At 52.5% G+C, this 13,152-nt stretch overlaps 5 protein-coding genes across 5 annotated transcripts; 2 read left to right on the top strand and 3 right to left on the bottom strand.

Moving 5' to 3' along the window:
• Window positions 1–27: 27 nt before the first annotated feature.
• On the top strand, window positions 28–1,285 carry BZA05DRAFT_405788 (uncharacterized protein). Its single transcript, XM_051484430.1, has 3 exons — window positions 28–429; window positions 499–870; window positions 921–1,285. The coding sequence occupies exons 1-3, from the start codon at window positions 139–141 to the stop codon at window positions 1,116–1,118; spliced, it is 861 nt and encodes a 286-aa protein (XP_051337094.1). The 5' UTR covers window positions 28–138; the 3' UTR covers window positions 1,119–1,285.
• A 2,600-nt stretch (window positions 1,286–3,885) lies between these two features.
• BZA05DRAFT_405783 (uncharacterized protein) lies at window positions 3,886–4,959 on the bottom strand. The gene is made up of 2 exons (XM_051484429.1): window positions 4,099–4,959; window positions 3,886–4,032 (listed from the first exon to the last, which is right to left on the bottom strand). Exons 1-2 carry the CDS (start codon window positions 4,915–4,917, stop codon window positions 3,943–3,945), a joined length of 909 nt encoding a protein of 302 aa, XP_051337093.1. The 5' UTR covers window positions 4,918–4,959; the 3' UTR covers window positions 3,886–3,942.
• Window positions 4,960–8,889: 3,930 nt separating this feature from the next.
• Window positions 8,890–10,107, top strand: BZA05DRAFT_129534 (uncharacterized protein). The gene is made up of 2 exons (XM_051478775.1): window positions 8,890–9,239; window positions 9,337–10,107. Exons 1-2 carry the CDS (start codon window positions 8,988–8,990, stop codon window positions 9,721–9,723), a joined length of 639 nt encoding a protein of 212 aa, XP_051337092.1. The 5' UTR covers window positions 8,890–8,987; the 3' UTR covers window positions 9,724–10,107.
• A 383-nt stretch (window positions 10,108–10,490) lies between these two features.
• Window positions 10,491–11,693, bottom strand: BZA05DRAFT_475887 (uncharacterized protein; the record flags this gene model as incomplete). The annotated part of the gene is made up of 2 exons (XM_051488220.1): window positions 11,252–11,693; window positions 10,491–11,200 (listed from the first exon to the last, which is right to left on the bottom strand). Exons 1-2 carry the CDS (start codon window positions 11,370–11,372, stop codon window positions 10,491–10,493), a joined length of 831 nt encoding a protein of 276 aa, XP_051337091.1. The 5' UTR covers window positions 11,373–11,693.
• Window positions 11,694–11,800: 107 nt separating this feature from the next.
• On the bottom strand, window positions 11,801–12,939 carry BZA05DRAFT_405775 (cyclophilin-like domain-containing protein). The gene is made up of 6 exons (XM_051484428.1): window positions 12,813–12,939; window positions 12,596–12,741; window positions 12,496–12,509; window positions 12,304–12,429; window positions 11,949–12,240; window positions 11,801–11,894 (listed from the first exon to the last, which is right to left on the bottom strand). Exons 1-5 carry the CDS (start codon window positions 12,859–12,861, stop codon window positions 12,051–12,053), a joined length of 525 nt encoding a protein of 174 aa, XP_051337090.1. The 5' UTR covers window positions 12,862–12,939; the 3' UTR covers window positions 11,801–11,894; window positions 11,949–12,050.
• Between the last annotated feature and the right edge of the window lie 213 nt (window positions 12,940–13,152).

Raw genomic sequence — 13,152 nt, 5'->3', positions numbered from 1 at the left:
GTGGTTAACGTGTTTCTCTCAAGCACCAAGCTGTCGGTGAAGCTCTCTTCCAACACCACCTCAACCACAATAACGTTCAATTCAATTCCACACCCTTCACCTCTACACTATCCACATCCCCTAATTATAATCGCAGCCATGAGCGGCAGTTTCGTTGGTCCCCAGATCCCAGCGTACATCATCGCCAAACGAAAGCGCGCCGCAGAAGAAGAAGCGGCCACCAAGGCGTCTGAATCAACAACCGCCGCTTCACCTCCGTCCAAACCTTCAGAAGATGCTTCTGCGAAAAAGAAACGGATGGCGGGACCCGCGATGCCGCTTGCGCCGCTAGATCAACGACCAGTAGTTAGCCCAACCGATGATTCCGGGAATGAGAGCAGCGACGATGATGATTTTGGACCTGCGCCGCCTGCAGCATCGCACACAAGAGTAAGTGGCGCTCAGCACAGCGTAAAGCGACTCCTGTTCCCGAAGTCTAAATTAATAACACCTATCCAGGAAGAAGAAGAGCTTGAAGCTCAACGACGACTAGCGCGATTCCAGACCGTCCAGAATGCCACTGTCGATGACGGCAAGCCCAAGCGCGACGAGTGGATGATCGTACCGCCAAAATCGGAGGATTGGTCAGCCAAGGTGGATCCCACGAAGATCAAGAACCGGAAGTTTCAAACCGGCAAGGGTGCCAAAGCGCCACAGAAGGGCGGGGGAGACAACACTCTGTGGACAGAGACCCCCGAACAAAAGCGGGAGCGCCTCACGGACGAAGTTATGGGGCGCAAGAAGCCAGCCACCCAGGGACCCGCGAGCAGTGAAGCACTTGCGAGTACAGCGGAATCAAGGGAGACTGCGCGACGAATTAAGGAATACAATGCAAGTGCAGCCCTGAAGGATAGTGCAACCCATGCTGACGGGATAATCAGGAACAACATCGGAACAAGACTCTGTATGATCAACATAAAGCACAAGCTCGTTTTGAAGAAGACGATCCCAGCAAGAGAGCATTCGACAGGGAAAAGGATATTGCTGGGGGCATCAAGATTGGAAACCAACAAAAGCAGGAGATGCTCAATCGCGCCGCAGACTTCGGATCCCGTTTCTCATCGGGAAAGTATCTTTGAAAATACATTTCCGTTTGCTTGTTTTCCCGCTGGACGGATATCGATATCGTATCAGGCCGTAATGCTCTGTATTTAGATCGTGTTGGTGTTGTATCACTACCCTTTTCTTGAGGATGATAGCATTACCACAAATTTTACACTCGCCTTTTTCGGGTATTATTCATTAACAGCACGCCTGAAATACGCTAGGACCCATCTCCCAGTAGCCGCTGCATACGACAGCCGCCTTCCCAACTACCTTTGTGCTAAACTGACCAGTAACCAAGCACTGCCTACGCCCGAAAACTAAAATGAGAAGTCATTAGAATCACATAATGCTCCCACACGCCCTCACCCAGTCTCGCTTCCAGCGGATCATACCACATGACAATCAAGGCTTGCGCTCAGCCAAAACAAAATATCCTTATCCCTACGACGTTAACCAGCCAAAAGCTCGATTTCCCTACCCAGGAGAAATCAATATGTTCTGAATTGCCATCGATCACACTAGGTGCATCACTTATCGGCGAACCTCATATATCAAAGGACGAGCCAGTGTTCGACACAGTCCGGATGGGACGGACTGTCAAGATCTGGTCCAGTCCGGCCATTTGAAAGGACTGCGTGAAAGTAGTCCGTCCAGTCCAGGTATTTCTTGGACTGGGTGTGGACTGTAGTCGACCGCAGTCCAGTCCAGTCCGAGGCTCAGGATGGACGGACTGGACTATGTCGAACACTGGGACGAACCGACCGAGAGTTACGATGAGGTGGGCGGAGACGCCGGCTGAGATGCACTCTACTATATACAGAGTAGAGATGAACAGTGGACTTGAGCATATATATCAGGGCCAGAATTTTGGATCGGGAATAATGTTATCGGTAGAAAATTTGGCTGATGGTGCTACCGGCGTAGCAACAACGTGGTAGTCATAACTCGTCACTCACACTTAGGAATCACTCAGCCCTCGTCAGTGATTTGATATCGTCACATGAAAGCCAACGGTATACGAGGTGGATTGGGAGGCGGACCATGTAAAGTTGGAAAGCGGAGCACTGGATGTCAAAGGAGCCTGGCAGAATCCAAGAAAATTCACCGTCGTAAATTTCGCCCAAACCAGCCGCAGAGAGGCGTGCCGTTTACTTTTTACTTTTGCAAGCTATATGTACCCATAAACTCTTCTTTCAACGATAAGGCTCTCGGGGGAGAAGCGAGTGCCGCGAGTGCCGCTTGCAAAGCGGCTTTGAACAGTACATAAGATGTGTGCTTCCGGAACACCCACGATACCTACACAAATTGTGTATTACGTTTTTTGAGAGCTGTCAAGTATCCCAGTAGATCCACTTCCTTTGGAAATACGCATGGTATGCGTTTAAATGTTCGTGGCTTTTTGTTCTCCACCAGGTTTCGACGACCTGTTGGGAGATACTGAAACTGCATGTCTCGACTCAGCCGTTGACGTGTGCTACCAAGTTTTTATAAATTCTCATCCGCTGCGTGGGATTATCAGACCTCCCCTCACCACCACCAGCACCAGCCATGCTCCCATATAACTGGTTCGAGGCCCGCTCCACAGGGCCAGCTCACTCCTGCATACGCCGAGATGCGCACGATAAGGCATACTTCCCTTGATGAGTTGTATCTCCTAGTGTATGACTCTCATGTTGGGTTTGCTCGAGTAGAGTACCTAATAGATCGGCTCCCTGCTACGTGTTGCCTTGTCCTTTTGCAGCACCGAGCTACCTAGTTTTGAAGTCTACGTGATCGGAGGATCAGGACAGCGAACCGCCCACGGCTGAAGCATTTTCACAGCGAAGAACCTATATGAAGATACCTATTACATGACCGGACAACAATGACTGAAGGAACTGCCGGACGGGAAACTCTACTCTTCGTTGGTAGTGCAACCATATCGGAGAGGAAAAAAGAAAAGAAAAAAAAGAGAAAAAAGAACCCCCAATCACCTCGACTTTATAGAATGCTCCAACAACTCCAAACACAATCCAAACAAACCCGAAGTGCATCTACCATATATTTCCTGATTACACGAGTATCCCGAAAACACAGAACCTAGAAATGCGGTATATAGTTGGTCCACGGCACGCTGAGATAAACACCTTCCGGGACCCTCCGCAAACACAAGAAAGACTCGAAAACTATCACGACTCGAGCCGCGATATAGAGCGGGAGCAGCAACAAGGAGAAAAAAAGGTATGGATATCCCACCAACCCGACCAGAAATCTTCCGAGCCTCGCACTGAAGTCCCCCTTAACAAATCGCGATGAACAGAACTTGTGTCCTTCAATGACAGCTCTTCGCGGTGACCGGTTCAGTTACAACACTTGGTGAACCAACTGGTGCCAAACCGGCATTCCTAAGCTTCCAACTAACATGGTGATGGACGAAGCTTTCCAAATGTAGGCATCGATCTCGGTCGGAAAATCAAAACTCCAGGCCGCAAGATGAGCTCCTCCGTACGCCGCGGACGTCACGGCCATCGTAGCCGCCTGCAAGAGAATATCGGTACCGTTGAAATCGTAGGCGATATGAGGGATGTTTTGGGCCCTTGCAACTACCAAGTCTGTGGATTTCGAGGACCGCAGACTTTGCTGTTCGTCCACCAGCAAACGGGCAATTTGTTCGTCAATGATAGTCGGATCCTCTACCCCCGCCGGCTTCTGGAACCAAAAACAGTACAGTAAGAGCGCACAGAAAACATGCCCAAGCGTATGTATCTCCAGCAACGAAATCGGCAAGTGGTTGATTTTGCGAGCACTGATCTGGGGGTAGTTCAAACAACCATCAGCGAGCGGCACATGGAAAGACGCCAACACGAGACACAAACCTCAACAACCATCCAGAAAGCTTGCATGATCACTAGTGCCTTGGCGATGATATCGACTTTGCTCTTGTCCTTGATCGTGTCGGCGCTGATGGTGAGGAATTTGCCTTGCTTGGCCAATGCGCGGACTCCAGTGGCTGACAGTCATCCTGGGAGGTAGGTCTTCGCGCCCGAGTTTCGTCGTATCGAATGCAAATCCTCCCATACCGACATGGAACCCATATTTTAGGGGGAATTTTTTTAGGGATCCGAGTACCGACTTCCACAGAACACGGAACGGCGGTTTTATCGCGCTTGCAGTGCCATCGGTGCTGGAGTTACCGTTACCACACAGCTCGTTGGATTTCCTACTCGCGGGTGATATTGCCCGTGGAGGTTCTGCTGCAATAACAATGCTTCCCGGTCGTTCGTCGCTTGCACTGCCATCGGTGCTGGAGTTATCGTTATCAGACAGCTCGTTGGATTTCCTACTCGGGGGTGACGTTGCTCGCGGGGGTTCTGCTGCAATAACAGCGCTTCCCGGTCGTTCGTCGCTCGTCCGTTCGTCACTCGTCCGTTCGTCGCTCGTACGTTCGTTGTGACGCTCCAGGTCGTGACATAACCGCAGCGCCTCGTGCAAGTGAATGAACGCAAAGACGAGGACGGCTTCGGGCAGGATCAGGGCCATGACAGCCCACTTTACGCCGCGTCGATACCTGCGGAACGGAAATCGACCTTCTCCTTGAGCCGGAACGTTAAGGTGTAACGCGGAACAAACAGCCAAAACAATCATCAGCGTACAATTGCGAAGGATGGTTAGAGTTCCCCGGTATCCGGGCTCGGGGACCCAAGTTGGGGCATGGGACTTGAGTGCGGTCTCGTTGAGCGTCGGCCGCCATCCGTACGGCGGCCGTGCGGATGCTCCGCCAGGAAGAGAGGAAATAGGTTGAAGCAGACAGATCATGGTGATCATGATCGGAAAGGTTGGGGCCCGATACATCTTGGTATGTACTCGCGGGTCAAGGCTGCAGGGCAGAGAGTGAACCTGTTGGGTCGGTCCCAGTCATTGATCTGGGGTATTCCGGACTTGAAGTATTCACCATGTTTTATATATATATATATGTAGAGCGCACGTATTGTAAACCGACCAGGAATATATGATATGTCCGGTCCACTGAGTATATACTTAGGTACGGTACGTGGCGTTTATTGGGCAGTGGGTTTCGCTGCACTAGAGTTCAGCTGGCCGGAATATTCACGACTATTGGTTGCTTCCAATGCATTCTTAGTGACGAGGCTCCTCACGACATGTTCCAGACATCAGGCTATGAGCAGGAATGGAAAAATAGTCAGAGATGCACCCGGCCCGCATACGTGCGGTACTCCGAGCCATAGATACTAGTTCTCTGTCCAGCACGTTTTTTTGCGAGAGCCAACCAGAAGGAGTCCAGGCTTCGGCATCTGCGCCGATCTAAACACATCACTGATGAAAGGCCATCCAAGGTGTCGGGTGGATTCTCAGGCGAATTTTTGGTTGGCCAATGGGAGGAATCCACTCGGGAGGAAGTCTTAAAGACCTGGACGGAAGCTCTTGGACATTCATTGAACAAGGAAGACGGATCAACGCAGGGAGGTTATCAACGCCACGAATTGTGGACAGTCCCTCACCAACGACGAGACTTTTTTTCATTCCTAGTCGTAGTAGCTTTGTGAGTCCCCAAGCTGCCAGGCGCTTTTGACGAATCCTAGGCTGACCGGGTGGTTGGTACTCAAATGTGGAATATATCGCCATGCGTCCTACGGCATACACCTCCGGTGATTGTCTCCTTCAGTGTCTCCGATAGTCCAGTCCAGTCCGTCTTTCGGCAAAAGTCGGACTGGACTAAGAGGTTCAGTCCGGCTGGAGGCATGGGCTGGACTGGGCAGTCTGCGCAACTGGTAGAGCTGGACGGACTGCAGTCGACTGGATGGACTGGTACTTTGAATGGAAAATGTTTCAAATCAGTAATGCAATTTTTGTACACGTCTATAGTACAGCTATGCAGATCCTCCTCGCACTTTGCATTGTACATAGTCTTCATCTCCTTGATATCTCCTTTTGCAGCAGCTACAAGACCATCTCGTTACCAGCTTTTAAAACATTCCAGTGCCTCCAGTGCGTCATTACTCATGTTGCAGCGGCGATGAGAGAGAGTTTGTAGCTCCACTAAAAACCCGTTCCGGCTCTGCGCTCATGGCGGGAATGCTCAAATACTCGAGGCCAATTCTAGCGAAATCTTTCCAGACAGGTTCATGTAATTTATTCGCCCAGTACTCGACTGCAGTCGACTGCAGTCCGAGACGGCAAAATGTTTGGACGGACTGAATTCAATCGTCCCCCAATTGTATGGACTGGACTAGACTGATGCAGTCTGTCCAGCCCGGACTGCCGTCCGGACGGGACTACCGGGAGCACTGGTCTCCTCCAATCACTTCTGTCGTGGAAAATACCCGCTCTGGCTCCAGTCAGCGTCGAAGTATGCATGAACGATTCGCTATGGCGACAAAATCCCGTCGGCTATGCGTGGTCCAGGACGAGCATATTACTCGCAAGGCTCCTCACGTGTAAGCGCGCAGCTCCATGAACATAATCTGTCACCCGGCTGGATCGAATCATAGCATATCACTGTGACATCCGCAATGTCGAAATTTGTTCTTCGTAATAACCGTATTACGGCTCTACCAGCTGAAGACGGGGCACCGATCTGCCAACTAGCACCCCCAGTGAACGCAGAGCCGCCCGGACACACGGTACGAATGGTTCCACCAAGATCCCGAGTCCAGACGTGGGAGCACCTCTTCTTTGCCCTCTTCCCCCTTCCTTCACATTCCCGCACTCAGTGTTCTCCATAGTCCGGACCAGACCGCAGTCCGGACGGGACGGACTATCAAGATCCAGTATTGTCCGTGCCTTTTTGAGGACGGGATAAAAGTAGTCCGGACGGACTGGACCGGACTACCTATGGAGAACATTGCCCGCACTTGCTGCAGGTCCTTCTGTACTCGCTACATACTGTATATATAGTGCTCCCGATAGTCCAGTCCGGACGGCAGTTTGCCGCCTCGGACTGCCACCTTCTGATTTTTTTGAGTCGAACTATGTGGCTAGCGGGCAGAACTCTTTCAACTTATCACGTGTTCTCTTTTCGTATCAAGTCAGCTCTCCATCTGAAGCTGATGCAGATCATAGGTGGAGCAGATGCACCGTCTACCGCGAAGGTAAAGAGCAGATGGGACCGCAAGCGCCGTGCACTAGTTACAACGTGTTGAGCATCGAGATATGATCCAGGTTTTCCAGCAGGAACCGACCCCATGCGGTTCCATCGACAATTTGGTCAATACTGGGCGAATAAATCACATGAACCTGGCTGGAAAGATCTTGCCAGAAGGGGCCTCGAGTATTTGAGCATTCCCGCCATGAGCGCAGAGCCGGAACAAGTTTTTTGTGGGGCTAAAACCTCTCTCTCATCGCCGCTGCAGCATGAGTAAGGACGCACTGGAGGCACTGGAATGTTTTAAAAGCTGGTAACGAGATGGTCTTGTAGCTGCTGCAAAAGGAGATATCAAGAAGATGAAGACTACCTTTGCTCAATGCACAGTGCGAGGAGGATCTGCAACAGCTGTACTGTGGACGTGTAAAAAGAGTTGTTTACTGATTTGAAACATTTTCCATTCAAAAGTACCAGTCCATCCAGTCGACTGTAGTCCATCCAGTCGACCGCAGTCCGTCCAGTCCTACCAGTTGCGCAGACTGCCCAGCCCAGTCCACGCCTCCATCCGGACTGGGCTATCGGAGGCACTGCTTCTTCTCTCTTCCTTCACATTCCCGCACTTGCTGTAAGTCCTTTTGTACATACTCGCTACCTTTTTAGGATCAGCATATGACTTATTTCTCGCTGGGAATACCTACCTACATAGTGCTGCACTTCTATTCCTTTTCTTCTCTTACTCCGTCCCTTTCTCGTGCTCAGTCCCTTTCTCGTGCTCCGTCCCTTTCCCGTGCTCCGTCCCTTTTCTTGCTCGGGTTCCTTCACTCTCGGACTCCAACCAGATGCTTCCGATCCGTAAGGCAAAAAGGTGTTTTTAGTTAAGCCAAGAGCTGTGTTGTTTATGTTGTCGCTATCGTCGTAGTAATCAAGTGCTAACTCTGGCGTACCGGAGGATTTTGGGTTTAATTGGTTTTGCTTGTTCTTCATTTTATGCTTTGAGACAGGTAGCACAGTTATTCGATGGTAATGGCAGTGCTGGGTTTCGGATGTGCGGTTGTGTTTCATCTTTGCGTTGGAGAGATCACCGGTTTTCAAGCAGCTCCTCTCTCTTCCTCGGGACGCATGTTAGAAGTAGGTAGGATGGTTATACCACCTCTTGTGCACTGGAGTAATTGGGAGTACTGTTGCTAGGTGTGTAGATACTCTACTATATATCTGAGAGGGCTCCAGGATGAGATGGATTGAAGAATCACTGAAAGATCACTCGATTCACCCAGCAAATTCCTCCACGTGAATGGGCGAGCTTAGAGCACCATGCTATTCTTTAGATACCTAGGTTGAAGAAGAGAGTTTGGATACTCTACCTAGTACCTGTTAACTCGAATGTGCTAAATCTCCAGCTACACGGAATCCTGGTGATGTGCGTCAGCGACCGACGTCCCCACCCCAGAGTACCTAGGTACATAACCCAGACAGTCTCTTCTCTACAGCTCACGCTTATCTGCTTTTATTCTTTTGTGCCCAGAGCGATTCTTGGATGAGTTTTGGTGACGACGAATATTTTTTAGTGAACACCTTGGTGTGGTCGGTCTGGCTGGTAGTTTTAGCGTGTTCTTTCCCGACATAGCCCCCCTCCACCTCCCCCCTCGCCGGTTAGAAGACAGCCTGCGGCCCCACTAAGCAGTGTGCTGGAATATACTCGGTTTCCATTCCTACTTGGTACTTGGTTAGTGGGTGGATAGATACTTCCCTTAAGTACCCAGGCACACCACAGAACGATAGGTAGCATAGCAACAGCAGCAGCATACTACAGCACCCAACCATGTCCGCAGCTGCCTACCGATCCGCGATGCTGCACCGACGAGATGATGTTCCCATCGACGACGACCACTTCAGCGACGACGACGGCGACGGCTCGCGGACAGAGTCGTGGTACTTCACCGAGCAGGCCACCGCGATAAAGTACGGGATACTGTTCGGGTTGTTGTCGCTCGGGTTCCTCGTCATCTTCGGGAGCTGGATGCACGCGCGACAGCGCATGAGGAAGGGACAACCACCGCTTCCCTACCATCGGGTACGTTGGAGTTGGAGCACATCCACCCCCCCTCCCCTCCCCCCCGTGAAGTCCAACCGACGTCGAGTGCAGCCAGCTAACGCGCATCGATTGGCAGTGGCTGGTCCCCCGGATGTACCGCGCGCGCTTCGAGCCTCACCTGCGAGTGCCAGAAGCGAACTTCTCATTCTACGAGCACGACGAGCGACACCGGGGCGGCGGCGGCGGTGGTGTTGGTGGTTACGGCGGCGGCAGCGGAGGAGGAGGAGGAGGCGGCGGAGCTGGGGATGGCTACGACATGCACGCGGTCCCGCCGCCGGTGTACAATCCGCATCTCGCGCAGCCACCAGCATACCCCGGGTTCTCGTCGTCGGCCGCCGCGTCGTCGCCGAAACCGAATCCCTTCGAGGACCCGCAGCACGTACAGCGCGCGAACGGCGAGGGTAGCAGCGGCGCCTTCCTTGCGCTGCCTCCGCCGTCGGTCCCTCCGCCCCGTTACTCGTAGGTACTCTGGACTCGCCGCCCTGTCATGTCGGTCCAATTTCCCGCTCCCCCCGCCACTACCACCAGGGGGGGTGAAATTATTACCCTCTTTTTTTATATATTTCCCCAACACCTTCGGCAATATTTTCCCAACATTATCGCTCGTGCAGCATGCATCTTACCATTTTTGCTTTTTTCTTTCTATATCGTTTATCGTTATATGATTTTGTTATTTTTTCTCCATAAATCTTTCGGGCTTCGGGTTTTGCGGGAGGAGTTTTTGTCGACTGGGTGTGTTTCTCTCTCTCCTTTTCACTTGCCTTTTTGGTCTTCCGTTCATTCGTTCATTCGTCCAATACGTCGCAGTCCTGGGTGACTCCGTTTTTGTGTCGTCCATAACTATTTCGTTTATCATAGGGAAAAGGGGAAGGGGAAGGGGGTGGGGAGCGGGATCATCGGTTGCATGTTGGGTTGGCTATTTTTTGTTGTTATTTTTCTTTGTTTTTTCTTTCTTTCGGGATGGGACAGCGGAACCATCATTCATCATCACTGACTCGTTTTTCTTTTCCTTTTCTTGTTCTTGTTCTTTGATCTTGATCGTTTTGTACTACTTTTACATACATGTATATTTGGAGTTTGTGTCGTCGTCGTGTGCTTATTACAAGTAGGTAGGAGATGAGGGGTCGAGATGCGAGGAGGTGGAGCAAGGAGAGGTCACTGTTCGTTCGTATAAACATACGCTGCGCGGAGCTCAGTGAGCGCTACTGCTACTGCTACTGGTAGTGGGAGTCATAGTTCAATTTCCATTGCATCAGGATCATAATCGTATCCATAGCCCCCCGGGCCCGGCCCCATCGCCGGCTCCCCGACATACCCATTCGCCTGCGCCTGTCCAGTGTACCCATTGATCTGCACCGCCTGCTGCTGCTGCTGGCCGCCGGCATTGACCGCGAACCCATTCGCGCCCATACTCGCCGCAGCCGCCGCACGTCTCGCCCCCTCCTCCCTCCACCTACGCTTACTCTCCAGGATCGCCCGCCTCACCGCCGCGCCCCCGCCCTCATCCTCAGTGCTCAGGCTGTCAGGCACATCCCTGTACAGCACGAGCTCCATTCCCTTCGCCGCAGTCTCCGCGCCCACGCCCATGCCCTCACCCCCACCCCCCCTCGCCCCACTCCCGCCCGGATTCAGTATGTAATCCGGAATCCGCGTCATCTCCCGCTCGATGTCGGGTATGAACGTGAGTTTCTTCCTCCTACTGTTGCCGTCGCCGTCGCCTTCGTCGTCGGATGAGGATGAGGATGAGGAGTAGTCGGAGCTCGATAGGTGGTCGATGTACACCACGTTGTCGACGTCCATGCGCTCCATCCGCTCCATTGTTGGTGATGATGATTGTGCTCGTTGTGCTGGCTGGTGTGATGGTGATGTTGCTGGTGCGAAGGGAGTGGGAGTGGGAGTGGAGTTTTGCTCGGGCTGTCGCCGGCGGCGCCGCCGTGGCTCTGGGGAATAGGTTAGCTGGTGCGGGTAGGGGGAGGGGAGGGTGGGAGTACTGCTCGGTGGTGACGGGGGACGCAGTGATAGCAGGCTTAGCCGCTTTGCTAGTGGAGCTGTGGGCGCGGGAGACTCCGCTGGCCGCTTCGTGCCGGCGACGGGGGCGGGGAGCCAATCCATTGTTCCGTTGTTTTTGTCCGTGGTGGTCGTGTTGCTTTGCTGGGTGTTGCTGGGTGTTGTGGGGAAGTTCAATTCACGGCGTAGTGTGGTAGGTAGGTTGGTAGGTAGACAAATCAATCGATGGGTGCGGTGTGGGTAGGTAGATAGCTGGCTGGAAAGCAAGGGTTGGCGATGGCGGGTTTACATATAGATAGCGGGAGCTGGAAGTGCTATATAGGTGTGTACCCTATGATGGTACAAGGCGTTAGGCCAAGAACGGCTGGGGCGTCATCGAGAAGACTCTGGAAGAAACGCGAGATCGAAATCGTGGGGTTGGCGGGCGATGCTGCCTAGATAAGATGGCGGCTTCGCCTAAGCACGTGGTAGGGCGGATATTCCCGGTGGTGATTACCCGGCTGAGGGTAGGAGTGGGGCGCGAGTGCGGGCAAGTGAATAAGTGGCCATTGAAGACGAAGGATTGATTACAATTGCTATGAGGTAAGTACTTTTACGAATCGCGGTTTGAGCTGATGCATCGAGGAGCTAAACCATCAACCTGATAGCACGCCAAGATAACCATCAGGAGAAACAACTAACCTGTCGAAATTAAGAAGCAGGCGAGCCCACTCCACTCTATCCTATTATTCCCCACATCGCCGCGATCCAGATATATGTACTAATCTCCCGCCCCCCGCCGCCTCACATCTCTCCGCACTGCGTAATCACCACATCCGTCGTGGGCCTATCCAGAATACAGCGAACATTCTCAATCTTCCTGACCACATCCATGCCGTCAATGACCCTTCCGAATGCGACGTACTGACCATCCAGGAACGGATGCGGCTTGCTCGTGATGAAGAACTGGCAGCCATTGGTATTTGGGCCGGAGCTATATCGATCAGATCAGTCCCTGCGCACACGTACGTAGAGGTGGGGGGAGGGGGCGGAGTACTTCGCCATGGAAAGGATCCCCGGTTGGTCGTGCTTGATTATAAAGTTCTCGTCCGCAAACTTGTCCGAGCCGTAGATGGTAGTGCTACCAGTTCCATCGCCGTTCAGGAAATCGCCGCCCTGGATCCTGCGCGGGATTAGCACCGGTGCCATTCGTCATTCGATCCCCTTCCCTTTCGTCGGGGGATCTCACATGAAGTCCTTCATCTACACGACATCAGTCTTCCACTCCACTCCGTCCACCATCACCACCACCATCACCACTACAGCCACCTGCTCAAAGAGAAACTCACCACACGATGGAATTTACACCCCTTGTAGCCCTGGGGCCTCCCGCCGCGGCCCTTGGTCTCGCCGGTACAGAGTTGTCGGAAGTTTTCGGCGGTCTTGGGGACGATCTTTGGGTAGAGCTCCATTTTGATGCGGCCGAGTAGTTCGCCTGGAGAGATAGAGAGTTAGTGAGGATCGGAGGTGGGAGGAGGGGCAGGCAGAGGAGGAGGGGTATAGTACCGCCCAGAGCGACGTCGAAAAAACAGACGGGGTTCTCGAAGTTGGTCATGGTGTTGAGGTATCGGTGAAGTGGGGGAGGGGGACGCGTTAATTTGGTGGAACGGGCGGAGGAACGCGTGCTCGTAGTTGCTCTAGTTACCGTACTAACAGGTACGGAGTAGGGTTTCTTAGTGGCTGCCAAGCTTTGGTGTCTGCGACCCAAACCAAGTTCCAAGCTTCAACGGGAGCAGCCGTTAGTTATTTTCTCGGAAGCGGTGCTCACTTTCGAGATTCGTTGCACCGCCATTCAGACACTGGACTGTGATTTCGATGAACTCCCCCAGCTGGATAACGCCAAATT

This window comes from Tricharina praecox, assembly GCF_024521635.1.
Source record: "Tricharina praecox strain CBS 144465 chromosome Unknown BZA05scaffold_22, whole genome shotgun sequence".
Classification (NCBI taxonomy): Eukaryota; Fungi; Ascomycota; class Pezizomycetes; order Pezizales; family Pyronemataceae; genus Tricharina; species Tricharina praecox.
The sequence above is the reverse complement of the archived record's forward strand: the minus strand, read 5'-3'. Positions and strand labels throughout refer to the sequence as shown.

Bases quoted from the DNA above. Each gene is read 5' to 3' on its own strand.
- BZA05DRAFT_405788 (XM_051484430.1), top strand. From the start codon at position 139: ATGAGCGGCAGTTTCGTTGGTCCCCAGATCCCAGCGTACATCATCGCC. The intron at 430-498 runs GTAAGTGGCGCT...ACACCTATCCAG, and splicing joins CTGCAGCATCGCACACAAGA to GAAGAAGAAGAGCTTGAAGC. The intron at 871-920 runs GCAAGTGCAGCC...CGGGATAATCAG, and splicing joins GACGAATTAAGGAATACAAT to GAACAACATCGGAACAAGAC.
- BZA05DRAFT_405783 (XM_051484429.1), bottom strand. From the start codon at position 4,917: ATGTATCGGGCCCCAACCTTTCCGATCATGATCACCATGATCTGTCTG. The intron at 4,033-4,098 runs CTACCTCCCAGG...CAAATTCCTCAC, and splicing joins CGAAACTCGGGCGCGAAGAC to CATCAGCGCCGACACGATCA.
- BZA05DRAFT_129534 (XM_051478775.1), top strand. From the start codon at position 8,988: ATGTCCGCAGCTGCCTACCGATCCGCGATGCTGCACCGACGAGATGAT. The intron at 9,240-9,336 runs GTACGTTGGAGT...ATCGATTGGCAG, and splicing joins CACCGCTTCCCTACCATCGG to TGGCTGGTCCCCCGGATGTA.
- BZA05DRAFT_405775 (XM_051484428.1), bottom strand. From the start codon at position 12,861: ATGACCAACTTCGAGAACCCCGTCTGTTTTTTCGACGTCGCTCTGGGC. The intron at 12,742-12,812 runs GTACTATACCCC...CTATCTCTCCAG, and splicing joins TTTCGACGTCGCTCTGGGCG to GCGAACTACTCGGCCGCATC. The intron at 12,241-12,303 runs GTACTCCGCCCC...TGATCGATATAG, and splicing joins GGGATCCTTTCCATGGCGAA to CTCCGGCCCAAATACCAATG.